This window comes from Merops nubicus, unplaced genomic scaffold, assembly GCF_000691845.1.
Source record: "Merops nubicus isolate BGI_N331 unplaced genomic scaffold, ASM69184v1 scaffold45914, whole genome shotgun sequence".
Lineage (NCBI taxonomy): Eukaryota > Metazoa > Chordata > Aves > Coraciiformes > Meropidae > Merops > Merops nubicus.
Window position 1 is genome coordinate 4,731 of NW_008604639.1, and position 13,832 is coordinate 18,562.

Below are 13,832 nucleotides of genomic sequence, written 5' to 3' on the forward strand. Positions count from 1 at the left end.
TTAATACTGAGCTTGAGTTTTGCAAAAAGTACGTGCAGTAGTGATGTGATGATGAACTTACCGTGGTTATCTCAAGGCATATGAAAGGTGTTTTAGATGCCTCACTAAATTTTGTTCATTTTCAAAATGCTTTGAAAAGATGTGGTTAGACATTTAGAATCATTATCTCTGGTGTAAGACAATCTCACTGCTTAAATGATACTTATCCAGAGCATAAGGGCTCCCTATATCTTAACCAAATAGCTGCTAAGAAAGAAAATTCTCCGGCTGTGCAAGATTACAAATGAATTTATGAAACCTAGCTAATTTCAGTGTCCTTCTGTCAGATGCAGGTCTCACTTTGAATGCAGGAGATCAAATTTACTTCACAATGTATGCCTAGATTAATATTAATACAAGTCCATTATAATCTTAGCATTATAACAGATGACTACTGAAAGTTTATCGAGCGATATATCGTATAGCTTTTGCCATGTAATATTTTAACACTTTAAATCTACCACGAAGTACAAAATAAAGTCTTTTAATTAATTTAAACCACTATAGAAGTTTAAAAAAGGAATTCATTCACCTCAGAAATGCTATCTACTTTGACTTTAAATATGGGGATTTATTTTTGTGACTTTGTATTCAAGGTACGACAAGATACGAATGTTTCCCGTAGTTAACCGAAGAAGCAACTAAAATTTATTTTCCAGCTTGTTGCTGTAAGCACCCTCGTGGCTGCTTAGTAGGTAGCACTGGAAACTTCAGAGATGGAAGACTTCTGTTAGAAAACATCCTGAAGTGTTTCGTTTGTTTTTTTTTTTTCAGTTAACAGCATGACTGAAGCAAAGATACCACGTTAATCATCCATCCTGTAGAAATCTTGCCCACCCTGCAATACGTTATCAAAGTTTATCTTGCCACAGTTAATGGGATGAAAACAGAAAGTAGAGCTGCTACTACTACTAAGGCACAAAGATGGAGAAAAACTGGTAAAACTGAAGAGCTGCAGCAAGGTGATGGGAATTATCAGTCTCTTCAAGTTGGATACCTGGTTTTAATGCTGTGAAGGTCACTTTGGCTCTTGCCCTTGCAAAGGTCATTCTAATAAGTTAAAGCTGATAATGAATTCCTCTAACAGGTTTATGAGTATAAAAAAGCCTAAATAAAACAACAGTAATGTAGATTTCTTTTAAACTTCAGTTACATAGGGAAAACAGTATCACAGTCAGTTTCCTCACTTAGCGATTTATCTACTGGGACAACTGTGAATATTACAAAAATAATGGCACATATTACACTATGAATTCCTCATGACTATGCTTTTTTGAAAAGGAAAATCATTTTGCAAATTACTCAGATAATTACAGAGAAGACTTGCATATAAAATTAAGTAGTACTTTCTATATAATGACTAGCATGAATGACAATTCAATGGACTCTTCCAAAAGCAATTCTATAGCATAGAATTCAAATTGAAGATTTAAACAAAACAGTACATATCTTTCCATCTGTAAATTAATACCTGAAAATCTGTTCTAAAACTTGTGCATTTGAACAGATTATTTTGACTCAGGAGTTTCAAAATTCTCCAGAGCAAATTGTCAGTACAGATGACCAGGGGTCCCTGTATTTATTAAACTGGATGACCTGACAGTAAAACTCAGTTAAGGCTCTTGGCATCGGTGAAACTTCTTCCCACTCGGACCTACTACTATGGTAGACTTGAACTTCATCTGTGATTTCTTCTGGAGCATAATCACCACCTAATATATAAATTTTGTCTTCTGTGCCAACTGCCCCTGCATTAAAGCCAGCACATTCAAAAGATCCTTCTCCTTTCCAAACACAGGTTTCTGGGCAAAAACTGTAGACCTTGTAGGTGGAGAGATCACAGATGTACAATGTGCAGTTCACTGGAACAGCTTTGATTAGAGTTGCATGGAAAAACTGCCCAAATTCTGCTACAAGCTCAGACCACTGATCAGTCTTAGCATTATACTTGAAGAAGCAGTCAAGAGACGGATTAAAGGCATCAGTAATCTCTACTTCTGAGCCAAGGACATAAATTATATTCTGACATGCACTTGCTTCTGGGTAGTAGATACCTCTTGGTAATTGGCTTACAGATTTCCAGTCTTTGGAAAGAGGATTATAGGATTCTACATCCAAAAGACTTCGGGTTTCTTGAGCTCCTCTGGTCTTTCCACCTATTACAAACAGCTGGTTTAAGGTTACAACAGATGTGTGCATTGTCCTTGGTTTTTTCATAGCTGACACTATGGAGAATTCATTGCTGACTGGACAGTAGCACCAGGTTTGGTCAGTGGCATCATGAAATGGTTCAGCAATATGAAGCCTGACAGTCCTATAACAACTGCCTTTGCATCCTCCAGTTATAAATATTTTTTCTCCATAGCTAGATAAACTTGACCCTGGAAGATCAATCATGTGTGTATGTGGTAATTCTTTCCATTTATCTGTTTTGATGTTGTAGCAGAATGTATGTTTGTTTTCTCCATCTTCATCGGTCTTATGAACAAATATGTATTTTTCTGTTGTTGAAGGACGTGCATCTGGAAACAATCCACTGAAGTTTTGCACACTTTTAACTGCATCACTGATTATTACCGAGCAATCAGCACTCTTAAGTAAGAGCTCTTCAGAATGTAGAAAGTCCTGCAAAGTCTTTTCAGGTAACTGGTGTAGTCTCACTTTTGTAATCAAATTAGGCAGGTACTTCTGCCGTGTTTCTAAGTTGTGCTTGGTCCACTGAAGGACAGCTTTCAAGACTGATTCTTCCTCAGGGACATTTAGTTCATCAGCCTCAAGACATTTTTGTAGTATCTCAAAATTCATCTCCAAAAAATCACTTGATCTGAGCAGCACGGCAAAGTGGTGCTGAACAAAATCTAGTGCATGATCAAATAAGCGGATGGAACCATAACTTTCTGATAGAGAAAGCAACTGCAAGCAATTCACAAGATCAAGACTTTTTATTAGAAAGTCACTGCAAGCTTTGGAAAGGAGTGAAACTTGAAGAAAAGACGACAGTTGGAAGAGCATTTCCACATTATCATTTGTTATCTCTGTTTTTCCTGTGTAAGCGTAATCAAGAAAAGCTTTCACTGCCTTGGGTGATAGATTACTAATAGTAACACTGCCACCATCTCGTTCTTTCATATTAACTTCAAACATGGCTCTGGAATAAAATATAGAAGATACACACACAGATTAGCAATCTGGCAAACAGCAGAGAACACTGATGTGAGAGGAAGGAGACAATCAGAGGCGCATAAGAAGGTGGACAGGCTTTACAGGTTTAAAATGTGGCAGTTCTCGTAAGAACAATCAAGACATTTGCTTGATATGGTTGAAGCCAGCAAGCAGTGGTGATAAGAATGCATTCAAGTGATAGCTCATAAAAATGATAGCAGCACCTGCGTTCTGTGTGCACTTCCACAAGGCATGATGAATTCCACAACTCTCAATGAGAGAGGAAATGTGAAATTTTGTGGGGCAGCATCAGTTTCAAGAGCTTGAGACAGGAAGGCTAATTTTAAAAATATATAGTAAAAAAGCCTCTATGATTTAGGTCATGCGCTGTAGATGGATACAGAAAATAAAAGGAGAACAGGCCTTCCAAAGTGCAAGCTGAGCAAATGGCAGGATGGGCAGTGGGCACATCCCTCAGTAACAGAACTAGGTGAGGGGTGAATGAGTAGAGAAAACATGAGGAAACGTAATTCTTGCTCTTTAGAGTTGACAGATAGATGTATGGGTACAGGCAGATGTCAGAAGAAAATGAAGTTTTGACAGGACTGCATGACAATGAAACATGCAGAAAATAGATTGTGACTGAATACAAAGATGATGGTTGAAGTCGTGGAACACACTACTGATGAGCAGATTTGTGCAAATTCTATTATAACTTTGACTGCTTTATTACTAAATGTGTAATAACATTTAACTATTTCACACAATCAAACTTGACAAGATAAAAAGATTAAACTTTTTCAAGCCAGTACGTGTTGGCAACAGAACAGTGCTGCAGCATCACTTGCCCTATCCTCCCAGACCCTAAACATCAGGCTGTGAGAGCAACAACTGCTGAATTTTACAAAAGATGATAGTGGATAAAATATTTAGATAAATCATCAAATATTAAGTACACACTCTGGATTATTAATATATGATAGGTATATTCATTTTAAATAGGACCTAATATCATAGTTCAGTTATAAAATGACTATCTGTATAACTATGGGATTTTAAAAATCACATACTATATGTAGCCAAAGAGGAAAAACAAAACAAAACACTGTGCATAGGATACTTTTTGGGAAGTAAACATCAAGTAAAGCAGGAATTTGTTTTACCTCCTGAACACGAACATAAAATTACAATAAGACACTTATGTCCTAAAGGCCTTTCTACATACTAAGTGATGATCCTTAGAATCCTTTCCTCATTAACCCAAGAACTATGATACAAATCTCTAATTGCAGAGCAAAACAGCAACTGAACAATACTAGTACAAGGAGAGCAATCTAAGCAGAGGCTTTCATTCTGAAAGCTAACAAGCAAGGAGCAAAATGTTGCTGAATCTTGGGTTTACACAGTGAAATCAAAACTAAGAGGAAAACAAAAAGTGTTTTGTTTTAAAATTTACCTAGTGGACCTAAGTACTTTTTATTCCCTGAGGGCAACAAATGGACCTAGCACTCCAGCACAATTTATGAATTTGATGGCTTCTGTTATCAACTGCTACACGCAGAGAGAGGTCTCTCCTGGCAAACTTTAACCTGAAGAGCCTGTAGGTAGTGAAAAGGACATATATGTTACCAAGTGCTTAACTTCAGTTCTAAAAATTACCACTGGAAGCTACTTCATCCTAATATTTCTTTCTATCAGAGCATCTCTGTGCTGTCAAGCAGTAAACAGTTGAAATGCAAGTAGTTCTGTGTGTCAGAGAAAAAAACAAATCTGCTGCTACAGAGAAGAAATAGCTTATTTCACCTGCATTGCTTCTTTTTTTTTTCAGTAGTTCTAAGAACATGGCTAGCCTAGATCCTCTGTCATATGGCAGACTCCCACAGACCATGAGATACGCCAGGCCATTTGAGAATAACACTTGTCACCCATGTATGGGCACCTGACCAAGGTCATGAACTCATTCCCAGGAGTGCATTTTTTCAAGGTCAGAGCATCTCAGTGGTTTAGTAAAGAGCATATCTGGAAACAGATTTCAGTGTGGAATTGCAGGTTTGAGCCTTACTAATAAAAAAGTTAGCCAGGTTCTTCATAAATTAATATCCTGTATGTGAAAGATCTGTCTGTCCCCTAAGAATGCATAGCTTTAAGCACCAGAAGGAGGATGACAGATCTACTTAATGCTGAAAGGCTGAAATCTGTAGTTCAGAAAAAAATGTAAGATATCAGTTTAAATACCTCTGAAGACAAACTTTACTATACTGACCACTCATCTTAGACAAACAAAATCTAGCCCTATTCCAAAACCATGTGAAATTTATCCCAAATTAATTTGTAATCAACCTGTTATGTTTCACAATATAAATGTGTTAGAGTACAGAGAGTATTGCATACAAAGCCAAATACCCTTGCAGAATTTCAAGAACAGATACAGACAACAAGGTAAGTGTTGCATGTAATACATCTGGTGTGAATTCTGCCTAGCAGCAGAACCGTGCACTTACAGTTTGACATTTGTATTTCAGAGTACAGACTGCTATCTGAATTTCCAATTCAGAGTCCTCGTGTCACTTTGGAAATACAAACAGATGTACGTCGGGTATGGCACCAAGCACTGTAGTTCTGGGGTTTTTTTCTTTTTTTTTGCTATTACTTCATATGATGTTTGAATGCTTTGCTCAAAACTCTGCAGACATATTTAATATGATGGTTTAGTTTTTAATTTTTTTAATTATACTCCCTCCCTCCCAGAGAACTCAACAACTCATTTCCTGCAAACTCGTACCAAAATTAGATTTACCTGAAAAAATCACTGCACGCTGCCAGCACACAACGATGACAAGGAATTATTTCATCTTTCACAAGAATTTTAAAGTCAAAAAATATATTCTGTTCTCTGAACTTCTGTAGTACTTTTAAAATTTGTTGTCCATGACCTTCAGCCACTAAGGCATTGATTTTATTTTCAGGAACAGAAATTCCATTGCAAATAGGTCTGCTAATGTAATCCCGTTGATTTGCCATGGTTTCTTCAATTTATTCCTGAAATTGAAATGGAAAAATAAGTAATTGGTCTACAGTATTACTATTTAAAAACAAAAACAAAAACAATATACCATAAGGGAAATCCCCAGCACTGAATGTGGTTTTTAAGTTAGATATTCGTGTTATAAGTAACTTTTAAACTGAATTTAATTTGATAATAATACTTCTACTTTGCAAAATATATACACATAGCATACTTGGAATAGCAAAATATCTGACATATCAAAGAACAACGCTACAAATAGTACCCACCTGTAGGAATTTTTACAACAAAGTCCACAGAAGCACTGCCAAGGACTGTGTTAAAATTTTTAATGGTCATTTAAGAGGAAGATTAGTCCCAGGCTTACCCTTAAAAAAAACCCCTAACTTTTAAAATTGCATGTAGAATGAAGATGGAAAAGAAAAACTTTTTTACCTACTTTTAGCTTCCAAAAGGCTCCTTTGTGTATTACAAACACCCAAACTCAAAGCAGACCACTGGTGTTTGTACAGCTGACAGCGAATGGAGATGAAGGCCCCTGGACAACTTTCTGTGTGGACTCCCATCCCGCACTCACTGCGGACTAGAGTACCGGACGACAAACCAGCCCCCACCGCCTGCTCCAGTGGCAGGATTACCAAACGGGGCCGTTTAGAGACAGCCTGATGACAGTACACCATCGAGTGTTTGGTCAGTTGTGGCTGATTTTACCTTGCACCTCTAGTCTTACTAGGAAGCTGTACGTTTGCTTACAGCCTATGGAGCACCCTGTGAGCTTCATTTAGTGGTGTAAATTGGCTGGGGTCGGAACCGATTTACATGTCAGACAGCACAATCTCCTTTTTGGCAGTCAAGCTTTTTTCCTGGTGAAAATCCCTATACTGAAGTGCATTGTTTGTATGGTAAGTTGGCCTTTACCATTTTTTACAACAGAAATATTTTACACTGCTTTGCCAACATAAAGAAACTTTAAGCATTATTCTATGTTATTTACACCTACTTAAAGAGCTGTTGATGCTGCTACAGATGCATAAACCACCCTCACTGCATATTTGAGTCAAGCTTGCTTGTTTTAAAGCTTAAGGAAATATTTAAAGGTTTTTATTTTTTCCTCATTTTTTGTCAAGGTTGTTGTTTGTTTGTTTGTTTTCAAGATTTTGCTTCCATAATTCCCATTAAAATTATCAACAGATAATGGCCCACCTGTGTTGTCAAAGAAGGGGATAAAAAATTTCCAAGCCAACACCGGAAACTAGAAAAAAATGTTTGGTTTGGCTTTTATTTCATGAAAAGGCTTATGTCATAATGTGATACATTCAGAGCAAACTAAGCCATCAGGCAGTCTTCTTCATGGGAGGTACTTTCATAGCAGACTGATCTACCTGACTTTATCTAGTCAGGTATCTCCAACCACAAAATAGACCTCCATGTCTCCTGGAACAGAAGAGATCCACTGATCTTGCTGCCAGCACTGGCACCCTTGGAGCAGGCATCTTCTCCTTTCCATGGCCAGACAATCTCACGTATTCACTCTACTAAGCCTGAGGAACTAGGAAAATACAGAAGAACAAGACCACCATTTATTCTGATAATGTATGGCCTCATAAACCCCAACTTCAATAAATCATAAAGCTTTTTTGTATGTCATAATTTTCAAGAACGCCCTTTTCTTATGAATTTAAAAGCCTGTTCCTCCGAAGACTGAATCTTCAAAAGCAGAATTGCTTCAGTAAAATTAGTTTCCCACATTTGAATGAAACTTTTTTTTAAAAAGTAAGTGAATTTCAAGGTTTATTTGGCAACTTGTAAAGTAACTACTGAAGGAAATGTAAACCTTTTCACAAAATTTTGGAACTGATAATAGATAGCAGACATCCTTCTCCTTTTACATGTAATTTCTATAGCAAGTTCTGACCTACAGCTTGTTTTCTGTAGGTAAAATTACCAACTTCAGTAACAGTCATCTTTGTAATGAACAAAGAAACATCTAATGCCATCAAATCCATTATGATACATCTTACGCAAAGACATCGTAGAATCACTTTCATAAAAGCAATCTATGTTTCAGCAAATTTTCTTTTGCTGCCACTATTTTCACATGAAGACTATCCCAGTACATTGGTGCTGAGATGGCAAACCTTTTAATTACACATTCAAAACTGTAATTTGATTTAATTCTCCTTTGTGTATTTATTCACTCTTATAATTATCAAGTGTTGATATAGTCTCTCAACTTCTATTAGAATGAAAAATTGTCAGACTTTCTAAGGTCCATTTATAAGACTTGATTTTTTTGTTTTCCTTATTTTTTCTTGCAGTTTTCTCTTCATACACTCCAGTTTTATCCATATTTCTTTCACTCGTACCAGATTTGTTGTACAGCATTACAGTTATGATCTCATCAGTGTCTGACCACCCCAATTTACAGGTCATCCAAAGCATTCTAATCTCAAAAGCAGTGTCTCATTTTTTCACAGTATCACAGAGTGGTAGGGGTTAGAAGGGACCTCTGGAGATCATCTTGTCCAACCCCTTTGCTCCAGGAGGGGTTTTTATTAAAAGAAGTGAATTTCAGCAGTGTATCTCTAATGTCCATTATTAAAGAAGATACTAACAGATACTGTGCTATGGCTTAGCCTAATTCACCCTCCACTCCATTAAAAAATAAGTATTAAAAAATGCCATTTTCTTCTCCCTCGTAGCAAATTCCTGCTTTATTTGAAAATTTTGTACTCATTTACCACTTTACTGGATCTATGATCTATGGATGATTTCAGAGCCCTCCAAAATATCTTAACAATTGAGCTAAAAGCTAGTATGTTAAACAAGGCCAACTAGCATTTTTAATTCTTTCATGCATTCTTCTACAAGCCATATGAATTAATCAATAGTTCAGATTTATAAACATCTGATCAAGTTACTGACAAAAGGGTGGAAAACAGATGGTGCAGACATATGCTGTGGTAGGTCTGGAGTTAGGACAGGTGGGCAACAAGCCTCCTTATATTGGCTCCACTTATTCCCACAGGCTTCCATGCAAAGTCTGCCTTTGTGTGGATTACCCAGAACTAAACTCCAGTAGATGGTTCATAAGAGCTGAGATCTCCTACCTTTGCTTCTTAACATACAGCTGTGTGCCATACAGCTTCTTATCATGGCAGGCAAGGGCTACATACTCAAGCCCTCTTCCAGCACCTGACCCACCAGGCACGTGTCACCCAACCAGCCTTCCACCACCTCCTGTCACACGACACATCAGACCCCGGGTACTGGTGTGCGTGACTGAGTATTGCCTGTGGTGAGATCGAATCTGTTCTCTGAAGAGACCAAGTTCAAGCCAACCTACCACTTGGCTTACCACATAGTGAACATTTACACAGCTTACACTGACAAATGCCTACTTAGCTATTAGATTCATTTTTCTCAACAAAAAAACACACCACCAAACCAACCCTGTTTTTTGTGGGGCTTTTTTTTTTTTTTTTTGAAAGTCACATCAAACAAGTGGCTCATTGGCCATTACTGTGAAATGTGACAGATTTCAACCCCAAGTCAACCCCAAATACTACGTGCTTAGGGAGATACATGTCCCTCTCAAAGCTTTCTGTGCAGACCGCCAGTTGGGGGGCAAGGCACTCTGCACACCTGAGAGTTAAGTGGCAGGAATCAGCCAGCCTACATGTGGCCACAAAGCAGCCAGCAGTAGAACAGGGTGAAGCTGGGGATGGTAAGCTCATTTTGGTCATTACACTGGATGAACTAAGGGACCACCTGAGACTCAGAGGGTAAGAGCATTCTTATGACCTGTCACGAAGTCCACTAATAAGGACCCAGACCTCATTAGTGTTGTTCACAAAGCCGCTGTTTTAACGCTGTCCTTCTCCTGATGATAAGCCCAGAACATAATGAGCTCATTGATCCAGATGCCAGGTAACCATGCTGAGAAATCTGATAAGCTCATTGTCAAAATATGTAAGATATACACACATTCCTATTAGTAGCATCTACATGAAAATGTTTAACTGACCTTAATAATGGTATACCAAGTAAAAAGCTGCCAAAACCACTCACCGAATTTCTAAAGGAATTATTTTATTTCACCAATGCTAATGTTCCCTTTCCAAAGATAGTTATAAGACATATTGATAAAGTTTTACTTTTAATTGGCACCATCAACAATCCTTCTTAGATGCACTTATAGTTCTTTATGTGCAAGAAATGGAAACGTGTAATTTATTTGTTTATACTTACCCTTCAGAAAGTCCAGCTGCCCTTTCAAGTACCATTTTTGTAACCCAGATATTTGTTGAGTCCTAGAAACTACCCTAAGAGACTGTAAAGCCAGCATCCTGTTAAACTTATATAGGAGTCCAAAAACCTCCTGGACAGCTATTTTCAAAATCTCTCAGCATGCATACAACACAATCATCACCACTGCAATACACCTTCTAGAAATTATGTTCACATCCATTCCACCAGATTTAAAACAGCAAAGCAAGCAGAACTGCAGAGTGACCTCTGAGCTGAGAGGAACCTTTGCTTGTGCAGGGTCTAATGTAGTTCTCACCAGAGCATCAATTATAACATCCTGATATAAACGCTTTTGCTGGAAAGATTTCACTAAACCAACACCCAAAATAGCCTTAGATACTGGGACTGACAGATAAAAGGGTTACAAAAGTTTAAATGTGCTAATTAAGTTGAGAATGGTGTAAGATTGGCAATTAATTCTAAGTTAATAAAAGAGGAAGATTTATCAAACAAGGGAAGGCAAGGACCTGTGCAATAAGAATGCAGCATGAACACCCAGATGAGGACATAGGGTACAGAAAGACACTGGAGAAGGCTTAAACCAAACTGGTTTGATCACTTTATAATAGTAAGACAAGAAATATGCAAATATATGTGGCTTTGTAGTAGCCATGGGGATGTTGTTTTGTGAAAGCATTGAGTATATGTAAGTATTGTGCATATGCAAGTTAGCACTTTGTCAGAAAAAGGGTGTTAGGGCCACCGGTGTTAGATGGGGCAACGAACACATTCCGACAGCACAAATAATATTCTATGTGTAGATGTCCTCTCCTCCACCCACACAGCTGACAGAAACAGCCTAAACCTTTATTTCCTACTTCAGCATTTACAAACAATTGTTAAACAATCTATCTGCTCTATCTCAAAGCACAATAAAGCTGTGCTACAGCACTCCCTCACTAATTAAGAAAAAAAGAGTATCAATTCTTCATACTTCCTAGCAGATATCTTACAAAAAATTAAACTGTTATTCAAGAGAAGATTAACTTTGTCACTTAACCTTCTCCCAGTTATGGTAGTATGTCTTACCAGATAACAGGATCTTAAAAAAGAGAAATCTAAAATGCTGGTATTTCACAGCTTACTCTATGTACCTATGAAGAAATAATTAAGACCAACAAAGATGAAGAAACTGTATACATTTCTCTAGAGAAGTTTTAGATAAGCTTTTTTTCATACTCAATTTAACTGTACAATTACTGTAAGTTTCCAAAAGGTCAAGGTCATAATTTTAAAATCCAATATTAAAAGTAAGCATTATATTATTAAGTCTACTATATATATCCATCAAGATGATTTGCTATTTTTACTCCTTATCTATTCAAACGGGGAGAAATTAGTAATTTGTTAACATTTTTTTTAAGGACACCACTCCCCATTACACATCTAATTTAAAGGCACTCGATTTAATATTTGGCAAGATGAATATGAGTGGAATAGGTATCTAAAGGATTTGGTGGCATTTCTAATTGCTGACTAAAAAGACAAGAGTGTATAGAAATGTAATTAAATTATAAAAACTAAGTTCAAAGTTCTGCACTTTTATGTTGTATTATTCTTTTGTTTGTCATTGACTGTCTAAGATTGAAAGCAGACAGTAACAGAATTCCAGGTTCCTCTCTGGAAATTTCAATGCAGCTGAGTCTCACAGCTTTTTCATAAATAACTGAACTTCAAATATTCAGTCAATCATTTTTAGACAATCAAAAAAGAAGCATGTGACATTCTGAGACATTTAATCCACAAAGTGGCATTTATCAATAATACATGTTGAGACAGTATTCTAAGAAGGAAAGGTGACACAGAGACCTTAAAGCTTTGGGGTTTTTAGAAGTGATTGAAAAAAAAACAACACAGAAAAAACCCAGCAAGGTACCAGTAGCAAGCAGGGAAATTGCTCCGATTCCTGGAGGCCTTCCAAAAGTGGAAGACTTCCTCTTTGCAAGCAGTGATCTTTAATTGTATACTCTCTCACAAACACATGAATCCGTTAAGAGAAAGAAAATAATCACCTAGAAGAACTCAAACTTAATAGATTTTATCCTAAAGCTAAATTTTTCAAATCCATCAGGCTCCTTTGGAATTATTTTCTCAGCTAAAAATGTTCAAGAACTTTAATTTTCATTTTCTGAAAAAAAAAAAAAATAAAAAAGCCATTATATACTTCTAATTGTGGCAAAACCAATAACTGCAAATTCTGAAAGAGGGAAGTACTGCTTTTACAGGGGTCTCTAGTCTGTCATTTCTGTATGATTGAAATGTGTTTTTTTCAAAACATACATGTAATATTGAGCATACTTCTAGAATGATTTAGCATAGCTAAAATCTGCTAGTGGATAAAAGTGCTGCATGTTTTTATCTTTCTAAATAGAAAGCATGGACAAGTTAAATCTATTAATCAAACCCAAGGGGTTTTTTGGAATTAGGCAAGAACCACATTGCACATTATCACATATCAGTGACTAAACATAGATAGGGCCACAATTTCCTCTTCAAAATCTGCAGAACACAATTCTTGAAATATAAGCCTTGGCCACAATTTGGTATTGGTGAATAGCATTTTCCTAGCTTTTTTTGGACTGTGATAAACCCTCCTCTGCTGCCAGTTAACTTTGTCTTTGTCTTTGGATAATACATAAGGGAGTATTTATGGCATCCCTTGTTTGACTAAGTCATGAAGAGAAATGGGCATCGTATCTAAAAGTAAGTGAATTACACTACTGATTTCTTGCTGAAACATTTTTTCCCCAAATGTTACTTCTCTGTTTAAAGTATTTTATAAAGACGAACCTATGTTCAGTTATAACTAAGACTTATTTTTTTCAGAAAGACACCAGTTCTGGCCTGTGTAGATATAGCACTTCACATTAACAGGGAGCTGGGAATGTTAAACACTGAACAAAACAATGGAAGAGTCTAAGAAATATCTGAAAAAATGTAAATTTCAATATTTTTTCATTATTTGTACATGGTCAATATAGAACCGTTAAAGCATAAATATCTCTAAAGGCAAACAACAGAAAGGAGGGTCACAAATTTTCAAACAGACACTAAATTTTTAGCCGTGGCCCAACTTCTAAACCAAAGGGTAACCAAAATTATTACCTTATGATTTACAGATGGCCTGTAACTGAGAGCACTGGGGAACCCAGTTCTGACAACTATTACAGCTCTTAGCAGAACAAAGATCACAGGATATAAAAGGCGTTTGTTGGGACATACTCTTTAGACGCCAGAATCAAACTAGGGTGATGCAGCAGTTCGCATCTGGTGTCTGAGCTATTGTCTCCTCCTT

At 36.8% G+C, this 13,832-nt stretch overlaps 1 protein-coding gene across 1 annotated transcript; it reads right to left on the reverse strand.

The window, feature by feature from the left end:
• Positions 1 to 1,319: 1,319 nt before the first annotated feature.
• KBTBD3 (kelch repeat and BTB (POZ) domain containing 3) lies at positions 1,320 to 6,251 on the reverse strand. The gene is made up of 2 exons (XM_008939044.1): positions 5,999 to 6,251; positions 1,320 to 3,187 (listed from the first exon to the last, which is right to left on the reverse strand). The coding sequence occupies exons 1-2, from the start codon at positions 6,220 to 6,222 to the stop codon at positions 1,567 to 1,569; spliced, it is 1,845 nt and encodes a 614-aa protein (XP_008937292.1). The 5' UTR covers positions 6,223 to 6,251; the 3' UTR covers positions 1,320 to 1,566.
• Between the last annotated feature and the right edge of the window lie 7,581 nt (positions 6,252 to 13,832).

Coding starts and splice junctions, on each gene's coding strand:
- KBTBD3 (XM_008939044.1), bottom strand. CDS start 6,222: ATGGCAAATCAACGGGATTACATTAGCAGACCTATTTGCAATGGAATT. Junction 3,188..5,998: donor GCGTGCAGTGATTTTTTCAG/GTAAATCTAATT, acceptor ATTTTATTCCAG/AGCCATGTTTGAAGTTAATA.